Source organism: Oncorhynchus mykiss, chromosome 22 (assembly GCF_057628025.1).
Source record: "Oncorhynchus mykiss isolate SJ-2025 chromosome 22, ASM5762802v1, whole genome shotgun sequence".
In the NCBI taxonomy this organism is placed as follows: Eukaryota; Metazoa; Chordata; class Actinopteri; order Salmoniformes; family Salmonidae; genus Oncorhynchus; species Oncorhynchus mykiss.
In genome coordinates this window covers 3,666,324-3,680,223 of record NC_143043.1, presented here as the reverse complement: position 1 = coordinate 3,680,223, position 13,900 = coordinate 3,666,324, and the positions used below count along the sequence as shown (strand labels likewise).

At 42.4% G+C, this 13,900-nt stretch overlaps 1 protein-coding gene across 3 annotated transcripts in view; it reads right to left on the bottom strand.

Annotated features, from left to right (window-relative positions):
• The window catches only part of klf12b (KLF transcription factor 12b), a 163,293-nt gene that overhangs the window by 7,864 nt on the left and 141,529 nt on the right, over window positions 1-13,900 (bottom strand). For 2 of the 3 annotated variants that reach the window (XM_021578618.3, XM_090215165.1), the window contains exons 5-6: window positions 5,036-5,071; window positions 4,416-4,573 (exon numbers count right to left, since the gene is read on the bottom strand). In XM_021578618.3, the coding sequence (XP_021434293.2) occupies window positions 4,416-4,573; window positions 5,036-5,071 (194 nt within the window). The remainder of the gene's footprint in view (window positions 1-4,415; window positions 4,574-5,035; window positions 5,072-13,900) is intronic. The other variant, XM_021578620.3, reaches the window with a different exon arrangement.

The following is a 13,900-nucleotide window of genomic DNA, read 5'->3' as shown; positions in this document are numbered from 1 at the left end:
AGTGTGAATAACTATTCACCCTCCCCCCAAAGTCTAAACTTTGTAGAGCCACCTTTTGCAGCAATTACAGCTGTAAGTCTCTTGGGGTATGTTTCTATCAGCTTGGCACATCTAGCTACTGTGGTTTTTGCCCATTCTTCAAAGCAAAACTGCTCCAGCTCCTTCAAGTTGATGGGTTCCGCTGGTGTACAACAATCGTTAAGTCATAGCACAGATTCTCAATTGGATTTAGGTCTGGGCTTTGACTAGGCCATTCCAAGAGATTTAAATGTTTCCCCTTAAACCACTCAAGTGTTGCTTTAGCAGTATGCTTAAGGTCATTGTCCTGCTGGAAGGTGAACCTCCGTCCCAGTCTCAAATCCCTGGAAGACTGACAAAGTTTTCCCTCAAGAATTTCCCTGGATTTAGAGCCATCCATCATTCCTTCAATTCTGACCAGTTTTCCAGTCCCTGCCGATGAAAAACATCCTCCCAGCACGATGCTGCCACCACCATACTTCACTATGGGGATGATGTTCTCGGGGTGATGTGAAGTGTTGGGTTTGTGCCAGATGTAGCGTTTTCCTTGATTGCCAAAAAACTCAATTTTAGTCTCATCTGACCAGAGTACCTTCTTCCATATGGTTGGGGAGTCTCCCACATTCCTTTTGGCGAACACCAAATGTGTTTGCAAATGTTTTTCTTAAAGCAATGGCTTTTTTTCTGGCCACTCTTCCGTAAATCCCAGCTCTGTGGAGTGTATGGCTTAAAGTGGTCCTACGGACAGATTCTCCAATCTCCGCTGTGGAGCTTTGCAGCTCCTTCAGGATTATCTTTGGTCTCTTTTAATGCCCTCCTTGCCTGGTCGGTGAGTTTTGATGGATGGCCCTCTCTTGGCAGGTTTGTTGTGGTGCCATATTCTTTAAAACATTTTAATAATGGATTTAATGGTGCTCCGTGGGATGTTCAAAGTTTTGGATATTTTGTTTAAAACCCAACTCTGATCTGTACTTCTCCACAACTTTGTCCCTGACCTGTTTATAAAGCTCCTTGGTCTTCATGGTGCTGCTTGCTTGGTGGTGCCCCTTGCTTAGTGGTGTTGCAGACTCTGGGGCCTTTCAGAACAGGTGTATATATTCTGAGATCATGTGACAGATCATCTGACACTTACATTGCACACAGTTAAGACTATTTAACTAATTATGTGATTTCTGAAGGTAATTGGTTGCACCCAATCTTATTTAGGGGCTTCATAGCAATGGGGGTGAATACATGCGCACACTCCACTTTTTCATTTTGAATTTTCAATAATTTTTTTAACAAGTAATTTTTTGCATTTCACTTCACCATTTTGGACTATTTTGTGTATGTCCATTACATGAAATTGAAGTAAAAATCCATTTAAATTACAGGTTGTAATGCAACAAAACAGGAAAAACACCTAGGAGGTGAATACTTTTGCAAGACACTGTAGCCATGTTACTTTTACTTGTTAACTAGAACAATACTCTGCAAGTTGCAACTCATTTGTAAGGTATTTTTTTCTAGAGCAATTCCTTGTTATATATTTTACATCTAGCTAAGGAGTTTTGAGTTTGAAGGAACATTATTTTTAGTTTATAAATGTTTTATATTATTCAGTTTGACGACAATGTGCACAAAAATTGTCCATTAGCTAGATAGCTAGATTGCTAACTGATTCAGTCAAACAAATGAGATTGTAACGAGCAATAATGCTAAAAACTAGCTAAATGCTTCCTCCATAAGCTAGCTATCTAGCCACTGTAGCTAGTAACACACAAATGATACTGATGGCCCGAGCTATTTAGCACCTCTGACTAGAATTTCGGCAGTCAAAATCACCAACTAGTGAAGCAGCTGTTCTGCCAAAAGCAGTGGTGGACAGAGTGAGCTCGAGCCAGACTTATGCTATGTTCATGCCATGTCGGGAACTTGTAAATAAGTCCCTCCAACTGGAAAAAATGCACCTGGATGCCCCTCCAACTCGTGATTAGGACTAGGAAACTCGGGTATGACCTCTGGATCACGGTCTTTCCCACATGATGAACTCTGACATCACACACCACTGAAAATGTCAACAACCATGGCCACAATTTTGTTTGTCAATGGTGAGAATGGTTCTTGTGTTCCTTCCAAGTTCTGAGCATGTGAACTCTACAAGTCATTCCTCCGATCACTCCTTCATAATATGAACGCGGCATTATACTGCGAGTGCCAGTTTTCTAGCTAGCATCGGCATTCACTTGTGCAACATATAAACTACAAATTTGGCTAGATGGAACTGGCAGTGTGGGATAATGGAGAGTGAATTATATATTTCGTCAACATCTTGCCAGCTAGTGGTTATCTAGTTGTGTCTATCTAGCTATCAACAGGGCTTTCTTCAAATTCTAACTACCAACATTAACGCAGATAGCTAACATTAGCTATATAGCAACATGGTCCTACTACGTGCCAATGGAAACAAAGCTTAAGAAAGCACCACTACTGCAACCTTCTGGTCTGGAGTATTTTAACAAGTCTAATATTTTTTGGGACAAATTATGAACAAAACGTTCACTACTTTGTGGATGAACTGTTAGCTACAGATCAAATAAAAAAAATGGAATAATCTTTTATTTGTCACATGCTTCGTAAACTAACAGTGGAATGCTTACTTACGGGTAATTTTCCTACAAATCAGAGTTGAAGATACTGTAAATATCAAAAATATAATAAACAAATAAAAATAATGACTTAAGGAAAAAATACTCAGTTTATAACGAATAACAATAAAGTTACATTTAAAAATGTTTCTATTTCACACATATGTGTGTGTCTTCACTGACATTTTCAACCTCATCCTGAATGAGTCTGTAATACCCACATGTTTCAAGCAGACCACCATAGTCCCTGTGCCCAAGACTACGAAGGTAACCTGCCAAAATGACTACCGCCTCGTAGCACTCACATCGGTAGCCATGAAGTGCATTGAAAGAGTGGTCATGGCTCTCAACTACACCATCATTCCTGAAACACTAGACCTACTGCAAATCACATACCACCTCGACAGATCCACAGATTACGTAATCTCAATCGCACTCCATACTGCCCTTTCCAACCTGGACAAAAGGAACACCTATGTGAGAATGCTGTTCGTTGACTACAGCTCAGCGTTCAACACCATAGGGCCCACAAAGCTCATGACTAAGCTAAGGACCCTGTGAATAAACACCTCCCTCTGCAACTGGATCCTGGACTTCCATGCTGATCCTCAACACCGGTTCCCCTCAGGGGTGCGTGCTTAGTCCCCTCCTGTACTCCCTGTGTACCCATGTCTGAGTGGCCAAGCACGACTCCAACAACATCATTAAGTTTGCTGATGAAACAACAGTGGTAGGCCTGATCACCGACAATGATGGAACAACCTATAGGGAGGAGGTCAAAGACCTGTCAGTGTGGTGCCAGGCCATCAACCTCTCTATCAATGTGAGCAAGACAAAGGAGCTGATCGTGGACTACAGGGAAAGGAGGGCCGAACAGGCCCCCATTTACATCGACGTGGCTGAAGTGGATTGGGTTGAGAGTGTCAAGTGCCTTGGTGTTCACATCACCAAAAAACTGTCATGGTCCAAACACACCAAGACAGTCGTGAAGAGGGCATGACAAAACCTTTTCCGCTTCAGGAGACTGAAATGATTTGGCATGGGTCCCCAGGTCTTCAAATAGTTCTACATCTGCACCATTGAGAGCATCTTGACCGGTTGACTAACCTGTACCCCAACACAGTTACTCAGCACCGGTGCCCCTCATTATTGTTATGTTATTCTACTGTTTCACTTTTTATTTTTACTTTATGTTTATTGAGTAAATATTTCCCTAACTCTATTTCGTGAACTGCCCTGTTGAGAGTAAGCATTTCACGGCGCATGTGACAAATAACATTTGATTTGATTTTAACCCTAAACCTTAGCCACATAGCTAACTTTAGCTTTAACCAACTAGCTAACATTAGCAACAACAAATTGGAATTTGCAACATATCACACATTTAGCAAATTCTTAACATATTGTATGAATTGCAATTCGTAACATATAATATTAAATGTAATTTGTAACATATAATATGAAATGGATGATGGACATCCACAAATGACTACATACCATACGAAACATAACATATCATACTAATTAGAGTCTCCTGGATTTACTTTTACTATGTAGCGTCTGCCCTTAAGTCCAGGTTGCTTGTTGTGTTTACAGATATTGTGAAGCACCTTCCATGTGTATTCACTTACCATGCATTTAGCGCTACAAAAAACATTATTATTCAGGAAGAGACCTAGCCTTTAATTGATGAAGAAACCTAGCCTTTAATTGATGAAGAGAACACACACACACACACACACACACACACACACACACACACACACTGACCTGTGTGCGTCCTCCGGTGTGCTTTTAGATGGGAGCTCTTGGTGTAGACTTTATTGCAGCCCTCAAAGTCACACCTGTGGATGCGTCTCTTCTTGGAGTCGGGCGACTCTGACCTCCGGGGGCGGCGTATGCTCTCAATACTGAATGGTGACATGGAACTGCAAAAAGAGAGAAAATGGTGGATCATTAGAGAAGCATCTTCAGCATCTTTCATTTACATTACTAATTCTGATATTCGCTGTAAGACAATGATCCAAAACCCAACATGACATTTTACTGTGTATGCCTTGGCTACTGTAATTCTATCAATAGTGCCATTGTACTCCATGTATTGTATCCTGTGAAGTATCGGGTAACTTTCCCTTCCCTTGGATACACATGTACATTTATCCTTCAAAACAATCCCAGCACTTGTATGTAATGTTTGACACATTTCACCCAAGGTCAGTGCTATCCGGGATCCTTGGATGTCCCTACCCTAAACTTTAACCTTAACCACTAACCTTACCCTAACTATAACCACAACCCTTATCTAACCCTAACATTAACCCTTACCTTAACCATTTTACATGTCAACTTCAATGGGTAGGGACATCCCAAGGATCCCAGATAGCACATACCTTTCAAGCAAGCTCCAATTACTCCAATAGAAATACCTGGAAATAGATTCAAGATCATATTTCACAACATGTTATGTATGACATGTTCATTCATAGATATTGTTAAAACATTTCAATGGCCATTAGATGGTGGTCTTGCACCTTGGTAGAAACCCCCACAAACCACTGGGCCCAGATGGGTTATTCCACGTTAGTTTAACAATTATTTTTGAAATTATGTGGGAACAACGTTGATTGTTGAGTGTGTGCCCAGTGGGACGGCACAGGAAAACTGGATGAGGTAAGACTGTTATTTTGACCATTCGTATAGGTTTCTCAATCATCTGAAGACAGTTTCATATTTATTTTATTCACGCAGTTCAATAAACATAATGACTGTTGTGTATGTCATCCATTACATTTTTCATGACATTTCCTTTAAAAATTAGTAGTCAGTACATGGAGTACAATTTATCACAATAAAGCCACTAGCTAGAGCGTGTGCATTTCCCAACACAGACAGTATTGACATGTGCCATCAGCCATATGTGCTTCCAGTAATGGTTAGCAGTGGTGGCAGGTCCGCTTAGCTCACATGCTAAACAGTCACTCTAGCTAGAGTGCACACACACACACACACACACACACACACACACACACACACACACACACACACACACTGCTAAGTAGCTACCTGGTCAATCTGCATTAACCCCTTTTGCCTCTTCACATGCGGTACGCTGCTGCCACTGTTTATTATTTATCCTGTTGCCTAGTCACTTTACCCATACCTACAGTACCAGTCAAAGGTTTCGACACACCTACCCATTCAAGGGTTTTTCCTTTTCCTATTTCCTATTTTCCACGCTGTAGAATAATAGTGAAGACATCAAAACTATGAAATAACACGTATTGAATCTAGTAGTAACCGTAAAAGTGTTTAACAAATTCAAATATATTTAAGATTTTATCATCTTCAAAGTAGCCACGACCTTGATGACAGCTTTGCACACTCTTGGCATTCTCTCAACCAGCTTCACCTGGAATGCTTTTTCAACATTCTTGAAGGACTTCCCACATATGGTGAACATTAGTTGGCTGCTTTTCCTTCACTCTGTGGTCCAACTCATCCCAATCCATCCCAATGATTGTGGAGGCCAGGTCATCTGATGCAGCACTCCATCACTCTCCTTCTTGGTCAAATAGCCCTTACACAGCCTGGAGGTGTGTTGGATCATTGTCCTGTTGAAAAACAAATGATAGTCCCACTAAGCGCAAACCAGATGGGATGGTGTATCGCTGTAGAATTATGTGGTAGCCATGCTGGTTAAGTGTGCCTTAATTCTAAATAAATCACAGACAGAGTCACCAGCAAAGCACCCCCACACCATCACACCTCCTCCTCCATGCTTCACGGTGGGAACCACACATGCAGAGATCATCTGTTCAACTATTCTGTGTCAAATTTGGACTCATCAGACCAAAGGACAGAATTCCACCAGTCTAATGTCGATGGGCTTCTGAGTGGCACAGCACTCTAAGGCACTGCATCTCAGTGCTTGAGGCATCACGACAGACCCTGCTTCGGTTCCAGACTGTATCACAAACAGACGTGATTGGGAGTCCCATAGGGCGGCCCACAGTTAGGGTTTGGCTGGGGTAGGCTGTCATTGTAAATAATAATTTGTTCTTAACTGACTTGCCTGGTTTAATAAAAATGTGTTGTGTTTCTTGGCCCAAGCAAGTCTCTTCTTCTTATTTGTGTCCTTTAGTAGTGGTTTCTTTGCAGCAATTCAACCATGAAGGCCAGATGTACGCAGTCTCCTCTGAACAGTTGATGTGGAGATATGTCTGTTACTTGAACTTTGTGAACCATTTATTTGGGCTGCAATTCTAATGGTAACTCTAATGAACTTATCGGTCAAGGCAACTATGGGTCTTCCTTTCCTGTGGCGGTCCTCATGAGTGCCAGTTCAGTCATAGCGCTTGATAGTTTTTGCAACTGCACTTCAAACGTTCAAAGTTATTAAAATGTTCCATTTTGACTGACATTCATGTTTTAAAGTAATGATGGACTGTCATTTCTCTTTGCTTATTTGAGCTGTTCTTGCCATAATATGGACTTGGTCTTTTACCAAATAGGGCTATCTTTTGTATACCACCCCTACCTTATCACAACACAACTGATTGGCTCAAACGCATTAAGAAGGAAAGAAATTCCACAACATAACTTTTAACAAGGCACACCTTTTAATTTAAATGCATTGCAGGTGACTACCTCATGACGCTGTTTGAGAGAATGCCGAGAGTGTGCAAAGCTGCCATCAAGTCAAAGGGTGGCCACTTTGAAGAATTTCAAGTAAAAAATATATTTTGATTTGTTTAACAGTTTTTAGGTTACTACATGATTCCATATGTGTTTTTTCATAGTTTAGATGTCTTCAATATTATTATACAATGTAGAAAATAGTAAAAACAAAGAAAAACCCTTGAATGAGTAGGTGTGTCCAAACTTTTGACTGGTACTGTTAATGTATATATCTACCAAAATTAACTCGTATCCCTGCACATCTGACTCTGTACTGGTACCAAGTTGTCTCTACTCCTTGTGTATTTATTCCTCACATTTTTTATTATTATTATTTATGTTTCTCTCTGCATTATTGGCCTGTTAGTTTATACCTGGTGTTTACGAAGCATGTGACAAATAACATTTGATACAATTTGACACATATATTCAGGAAAAGGCATGTACCCTTGCTCACACACACACACGCACGCACGCACGCACGCACGCACGCACGCACGCACGCACGCACACACACACACACACACAAACCAAAAAATACATTCTGTACACAAACACACGGCAGGGACACACTTTTGTTATTTGCACAAATTCAGAATCCACACAATCAACTGCCACGGTGTTTGTGGGGGTGGGTTGGAGGAGGATGCAGGGAAAGAGTGAGGGAGTAGGGAGGAGAAGGGGTGGGGTAGAATATCACTGGTACTTGTCTCTCTCCATTAATGATTGTCAACCTGGATATCCACATTGCATTTTCTTTCACTCCTCATACAGCTCTGAGGCCAGCCAGAGAAGTGAGAGTCGTAGGGGCACAGAGATGGGGTAGGGAGGGACTGAGGGGTTACAGTTAGAGGAGAAGAGAAGGGGGATGAGGGTCATGCAGGACAACCAGGAGCAGCCTATAGTATATTTGGGATGTTGGGGGCAAAAGGAAGGAGAAAATTAACAAGACGAGCAGTCTCGTGGGGTCTGGATTTCTAGAGGGGTGCGTAAAGGGGCTCTTTCGAGGATGGAATAGAAAAGGTTACAGGGTGCAAATAGAGAAGAGAGGGGAGGAGGGAGAGGGGAGCAGATGATTTCCTTTGGGTGGTGTAGAAGAGACGAGGCGTGGCCAGACAGGCCCTCTTGTCTCCATCACACTCAGCCCACTTCCTGTCTCACTGACACACACACACATATATGCCACACAAGGACACACATAGGCAGCGTACACACACACAGGATATGAGCGCTTGGGTCAGATATGATACTGATAACTCTCTCTCTATATATTCACCCCTGTAAATTGAGGCAAACCATTTTTTTTGCAGTAAGCAGGTTTCCATCCAACCTTTTTATGCGAGTAAAGTACATGTCGGATAAAAAAATGTCATGATAGGCCTGATGGAGACTTTCTAAATGTCGACAAAACAAAATACGCTTGACAAGGTGGAATCTGAAAATGTCAGTGGAAATGCTTTTATGTGCAAATATTGATATAATAATAATCATATCGAAGTAAACTTGGAGTCCTGTCATGGACAAGTTTTTTTATTACAAAATAAAAAAAGAAGGTTTTATTACAACAACAAAAAAAACTCCCCTTTGACCTTTGACAGCCAACAGAGGCTCATCATAACACATCCTTATTACATGTGTCTCTTGGGGTCAATCTTCTCCAGGTGAACATGTTGTGTGGTCCTCCCACTACGATTCTTCAGGATAGCATGCACTTTACTAGGCTACAGATTAAATTAATTACAATGAACTTCACAGGGTGTCATGTCCTGATCTATTTCACCTGCCCTTGTGCTTGTCTCTACCCCCTCCAGGTGTCGCCCATCTCCCAATTATCCCCTGTGTATTCATACCTGTGTTCTCTGTCTGTTTGTTGACAGTTCGTCTTTTTAGTTCAAACTTACCAGATTTTTTCCTGTCAGCTCCTTCCGTTTCCCAGCCTCTGTTTGCTAGTCCTCCCGGTTTTGACCTTTGCCTGTCCTGACCATGTACCCACACACCTGACCTCTCTGCCTGAGCCTAAATGCCGTCCTGTACCTTTGCTCCACCTCTGGATTACTGAACCCTGCCTGTCCCGGAGTCCACCTGCCATCCTGTACCTCTGCCTTACCCTGGATTTTCGACCCCTGCCTGCCTTGACCTGTCTTTGTCTGCCCCTGTTTGCTACAATAAACAGTGTTACTTCCACAGTCTGCATCTGGATCTTTTCATTTATTTCTTTTCAGCTTTATTTCACCAGGTTGGCCAGTTGAGAACAAGTTCTCATTTACAACTGTGACCTGGCCAAGATAAAGCAAAGCAGTGTGACACAAACAACAACACAGAGTTACACATGGAATAAACAAACGTACAGTCAATAATACAATAGAAAAAAGTCTATATACAGTGTGTGCAAATGCCGTGAGGAGGTAAGGCAATAGATAGGCCATATTAGCGAAGTAATTACAATTTAGCAAATTAATACTGGAGTGATAGATATGCAGATGATGATGTGCAAGTAGAGATACTGGTGTGCAAAAAAGTAAATAAAACAATATGGGGATGAGGTAGGTAGATTGAATGGGCTATTTACAGGTGGGCTGTGTGCAGCGATCGGTTAGCTGCTCAGATAGCTGATGTTTAAAGTTAGTGAGGGAGATATAAGTCTCCAAGTTCAGCGATTTTTATTTATAAAAAAAAAAAAATGCAATTCGTTCCAGTCAGCAGAGAACTGGAAGGAAAGGAGACCAAAGAGGTGTTGGCTTTGGGGATGACCAGTGAGATATACCTGCTGGAGCGCGTGCTATGGGTGGGTGGTATCATGACCAGTGAGCTGAAATAAGGCATAGCTTTACCAAGCAAAGACTTACAGATGACCTGGAGCCAGTGGGTCTGGCGACGAATATGTAGCAAGGGCCAGCCAATGAGAGCATACAGGTTGCAGTGGTGGGTGGTATATGGGGCTTTGGTGACAAAACGGATGGCACTGTGATAGACTGCATCCAGTTTGCTGAGTAGAGTGTTGGAGGCTGTTTTGTAAATTACATCGCCGAAGTCGAGGATCGACAGTCAGCTTTACAAGGGTAAATTTGGCTTTGTGAGTGAAGGAGGCTTTGTTGTAGGCTATATGTTTTAGCTAGAGCGCACGTGCCAATACCAGGTTTGTCACACTCGCTATATGATGTCATTTTTTTGTGAGAAAACCATCAGTAGATTTGAAATTGCGAAATTAACCCATTTAACTTGTTTTTTTTTGGTAGCTACAAAAGTTGGGGGGTTTTGCACTACGTCATCACACACAGCCTTAGGAAATGCACATATTGTTTTTATGTGGATTTTAGAATATTTGCATGAAAATCTGTTGCCAGTTGGATGGAAACCTAGCTACTGAAACGTGTTATGACAACGCGATTAAAGCAAATGCCTCCCTCCCTTACAGGGCTCCCTTAAAGGTTAAATAAGAAATGTGCCTGCTATTTTTCTTATCTTTGGCTACGTTTACCTGCTGGGTTGCTTCTAAAGCTAAGCAGGGTTGGTCCTTGTCAGTCCCTGGATGGGAGAGCAGATGTTGCTAGAAAAGGTGTTGGTGGGACATTAGGGGCCACTCTTCCTTCCGTTATTTTGGATGGGATGTTGAACTGATGCCCTGACTCTCTGTGGTCATTAAAATCCCTTGGGACTTATTGTAACATAAAGCTTAACTATTGCTACAAAACTGGTTGACCAAACGGAGATGCATAATCAACGTTTCCCTCTAAACCCCACCTACATGATTGATATGGGGTCTTTCTACTTACACACTCCACCTGTGGTGAATTCAATTGATTGGAAATTATTTGGAAAGGCACACACCTGTCTATACAAGGTCTCACAGTTGACAGCGCATGTCAGAGCAAGCCACGAGGTCAAAGGGATTGTACGTAGTGCTCAAAGACAGGATTGTGTCGAGGCACAAATCTGGGGAAGGGTACCAAAAAATGTCTGCAACATTGAACATCCCCAAAAACACAATGGCCTCCATCATTCTCAAATGGAAGAAGTTTAGAACCATCAAGACTCTTCCTAGAGCTGGCCGCCCAGCCAAACTGAGTAATCGGGGGAGAAGGGCCTTTGTCAGGGAGGAGACCAAGACCCTGATGGTCACGCTGACAGACCTGTAGAGTTCTGTCAGCGTGGGAGAATCTTCCAGAAAATCAGCCATCTCTGCAGCACTCAGGCCTTTATGGTAGAGTGGCCAGACGGAAGCCACTCCCCAGTAACAGGCCAATTGGAGTTTGCCAAAAGGCACCTAAAGACCCTCAGACCATGAGAAACAATATTCTCTGGTCTGTTGAAATCAAGACTGAACTCTTTGAACTGAATGCCAAGCGTCAAGTCAGGAGGAAACCTGGCACCATCCCTACGGTGAGGCATGGTGGTGGCAGCATCATGCAGTGGGGATGTTTTTCAGTGGCATGACTGGGAGACTAGTCAGGATCGAGGCAAAGAGGAATGGAGCAAAGTACAGAGATATCATTGATGAAAACCTGCTTCAGAGCGCTCAGGACCTCAGGTTTACCTTCCAAGAGGAAAACGACCTTAAGCACACAGCCAAGAGAACGCAGGAGTGGCTTCGGGACAATTCACTGAATGTTGTTGATTGGCCAAGCGAGAGCCCGGACTTGAAACCTATCAAACATCTCTGGAGAGACATGAACATTTCTGCATAGTAACGCTTCCCATCCAACCTGACAGAGCTTGAGAGGATCTGCAGAGAGGAGAGAGAGAGGAAATATTTTTTCTTTGAATGACAGGGTCCTGAAAAAGGAATGTTTATTTTTTTGCTGAGTTCAGTAAAGTAAAGTACAGATACCCCCAAAAACGACTATTTCTGAGCCATACCCATGCCCGTGATGTTCTACCTGTTTTATATTTGAGAAGGTTTAAGCACTTCTAACACCATGTTATGATGTTAGTGATCAATTTAGTGATACCCGAGCACTACCCCACCCTAGCTACTGATGAGAAAACAGACCTTACCAGGCCCTAACCCAATGTATAACGTCGGGGCCTGTCGGGTTCAGGTCGGGTGGCACTAATCCGCAGGCAGTTTAAGAATGATAAATTGGAGCCTCAGAGGGTTTTTTGCCTACAGGAAGAGTCATGTCTGGTATGTTAGTGTGGGTTAATAGCAAATCGTCAAGCTGAATTTCTATATTGAAAAATACATTTTAGGTTTGCTAGCTAGCTAGGTAGGGCAGTCAAATGGGCTAGCAAATGTTAGCTAGCTAGCTACTTAGCTAGCTGAGCAAAGTGCTAAATCATCCAGCAGAACTTCTGTATCCAAAAGTGAAACAAATTGCATAAAGAATTGACCCTCTCCCCTGTCAAAAGGTTTGTCTTGTGAACAATGTTTCTTTCTCTTCTGTCTGGCCTTTGCACACTTCTCATAGCCACGCCCCTCCTGATTCTTCACTGATGACACTGGTGTCAGTGTCAACACAAAATTCTGGGCACGTTCCAGGTCATCTTTATTTCAAGCGTGTTTCAAAAGATTGGGCAGATCTCACAAAGTCGGGGGAATTTCTCCGAAACCAGGGAACCAAACCAATAATATGTCTTGAGATCTTCAGACAAAGCCTTCATTCCTGGAATAAATAAGTGAACCAATGCATCATCAGGGTTTCAAACATGGGGCACATCATGGGACTTGACCATTGGTCTGAAAACCAACCTTGGACAGGGCAACAATGCATCACACTCAAAAATGAGAAAATAACTATTGTTTAACTGTGCAACCATTGACAATAAGGTTGCACGATGATACATAGGGGTTCAATATTAGCTGGAAGTAAATAGTGGCTCACTATTTGGCAAGCACGGACATTCTATGGCAATATTTTGACCAATTTGTTATAATGCATTTAGCAAATTATTAAATAAGCGTTAATAATGTAATTCCAAACCCTTTATAAACCCTTTCCAAATGGAACCTTATTGTAAAGTGTTACCATTACTACTACTCTACCCCTACACGTACCATTATCATAGTAGCCGTATTGTTGGAAGTAGTAATAACATTTCCTGAGAGCCGTGGCAAAGCGGTAGCATTGAAACCTGCCATCCCAGCCTGTATGAAAGACTGTGTTTGTCTCTCCCAAGCCAATGCACTGAGAGAGAAACTTTACAGCCGAGATGTTTTTTAGTTTGTCCTTTTATCTCCACCCTCGTCCGTATGTACCTGTGTGTGTGTGTGTGTGTGTGTGTGTGTGTGTGTGTGTGTGTGTGTGTGTGTGTGTGTGTGTGTGTGTGTGTGTGTGTGTGTGTGTGTGTGTGTGTGTGTGTGTGTGTGTGTGTGTGTGTGTGTGTGTGTGTGTGTGTGTGTGAGGTGGGGTGGGGCTATTTTGTGTGTGTGTGTGGGGGGGAGGGGGAGTGTGTGTGCGTTCCTACATGTGTGGGTGTCTGTGTTTGAGTGTGTGTCCGCGGAACACTCTTTGTACAGGACAAAGGCTGTACATTTCTCTGGCTCTGAGGTTCTCAAAGGAAACACAACCAATACAACAAGATTCAGAAAAAAAACAACAACAAGCCCTCAACTGTAGAGAGCATCTCATATGGAAATG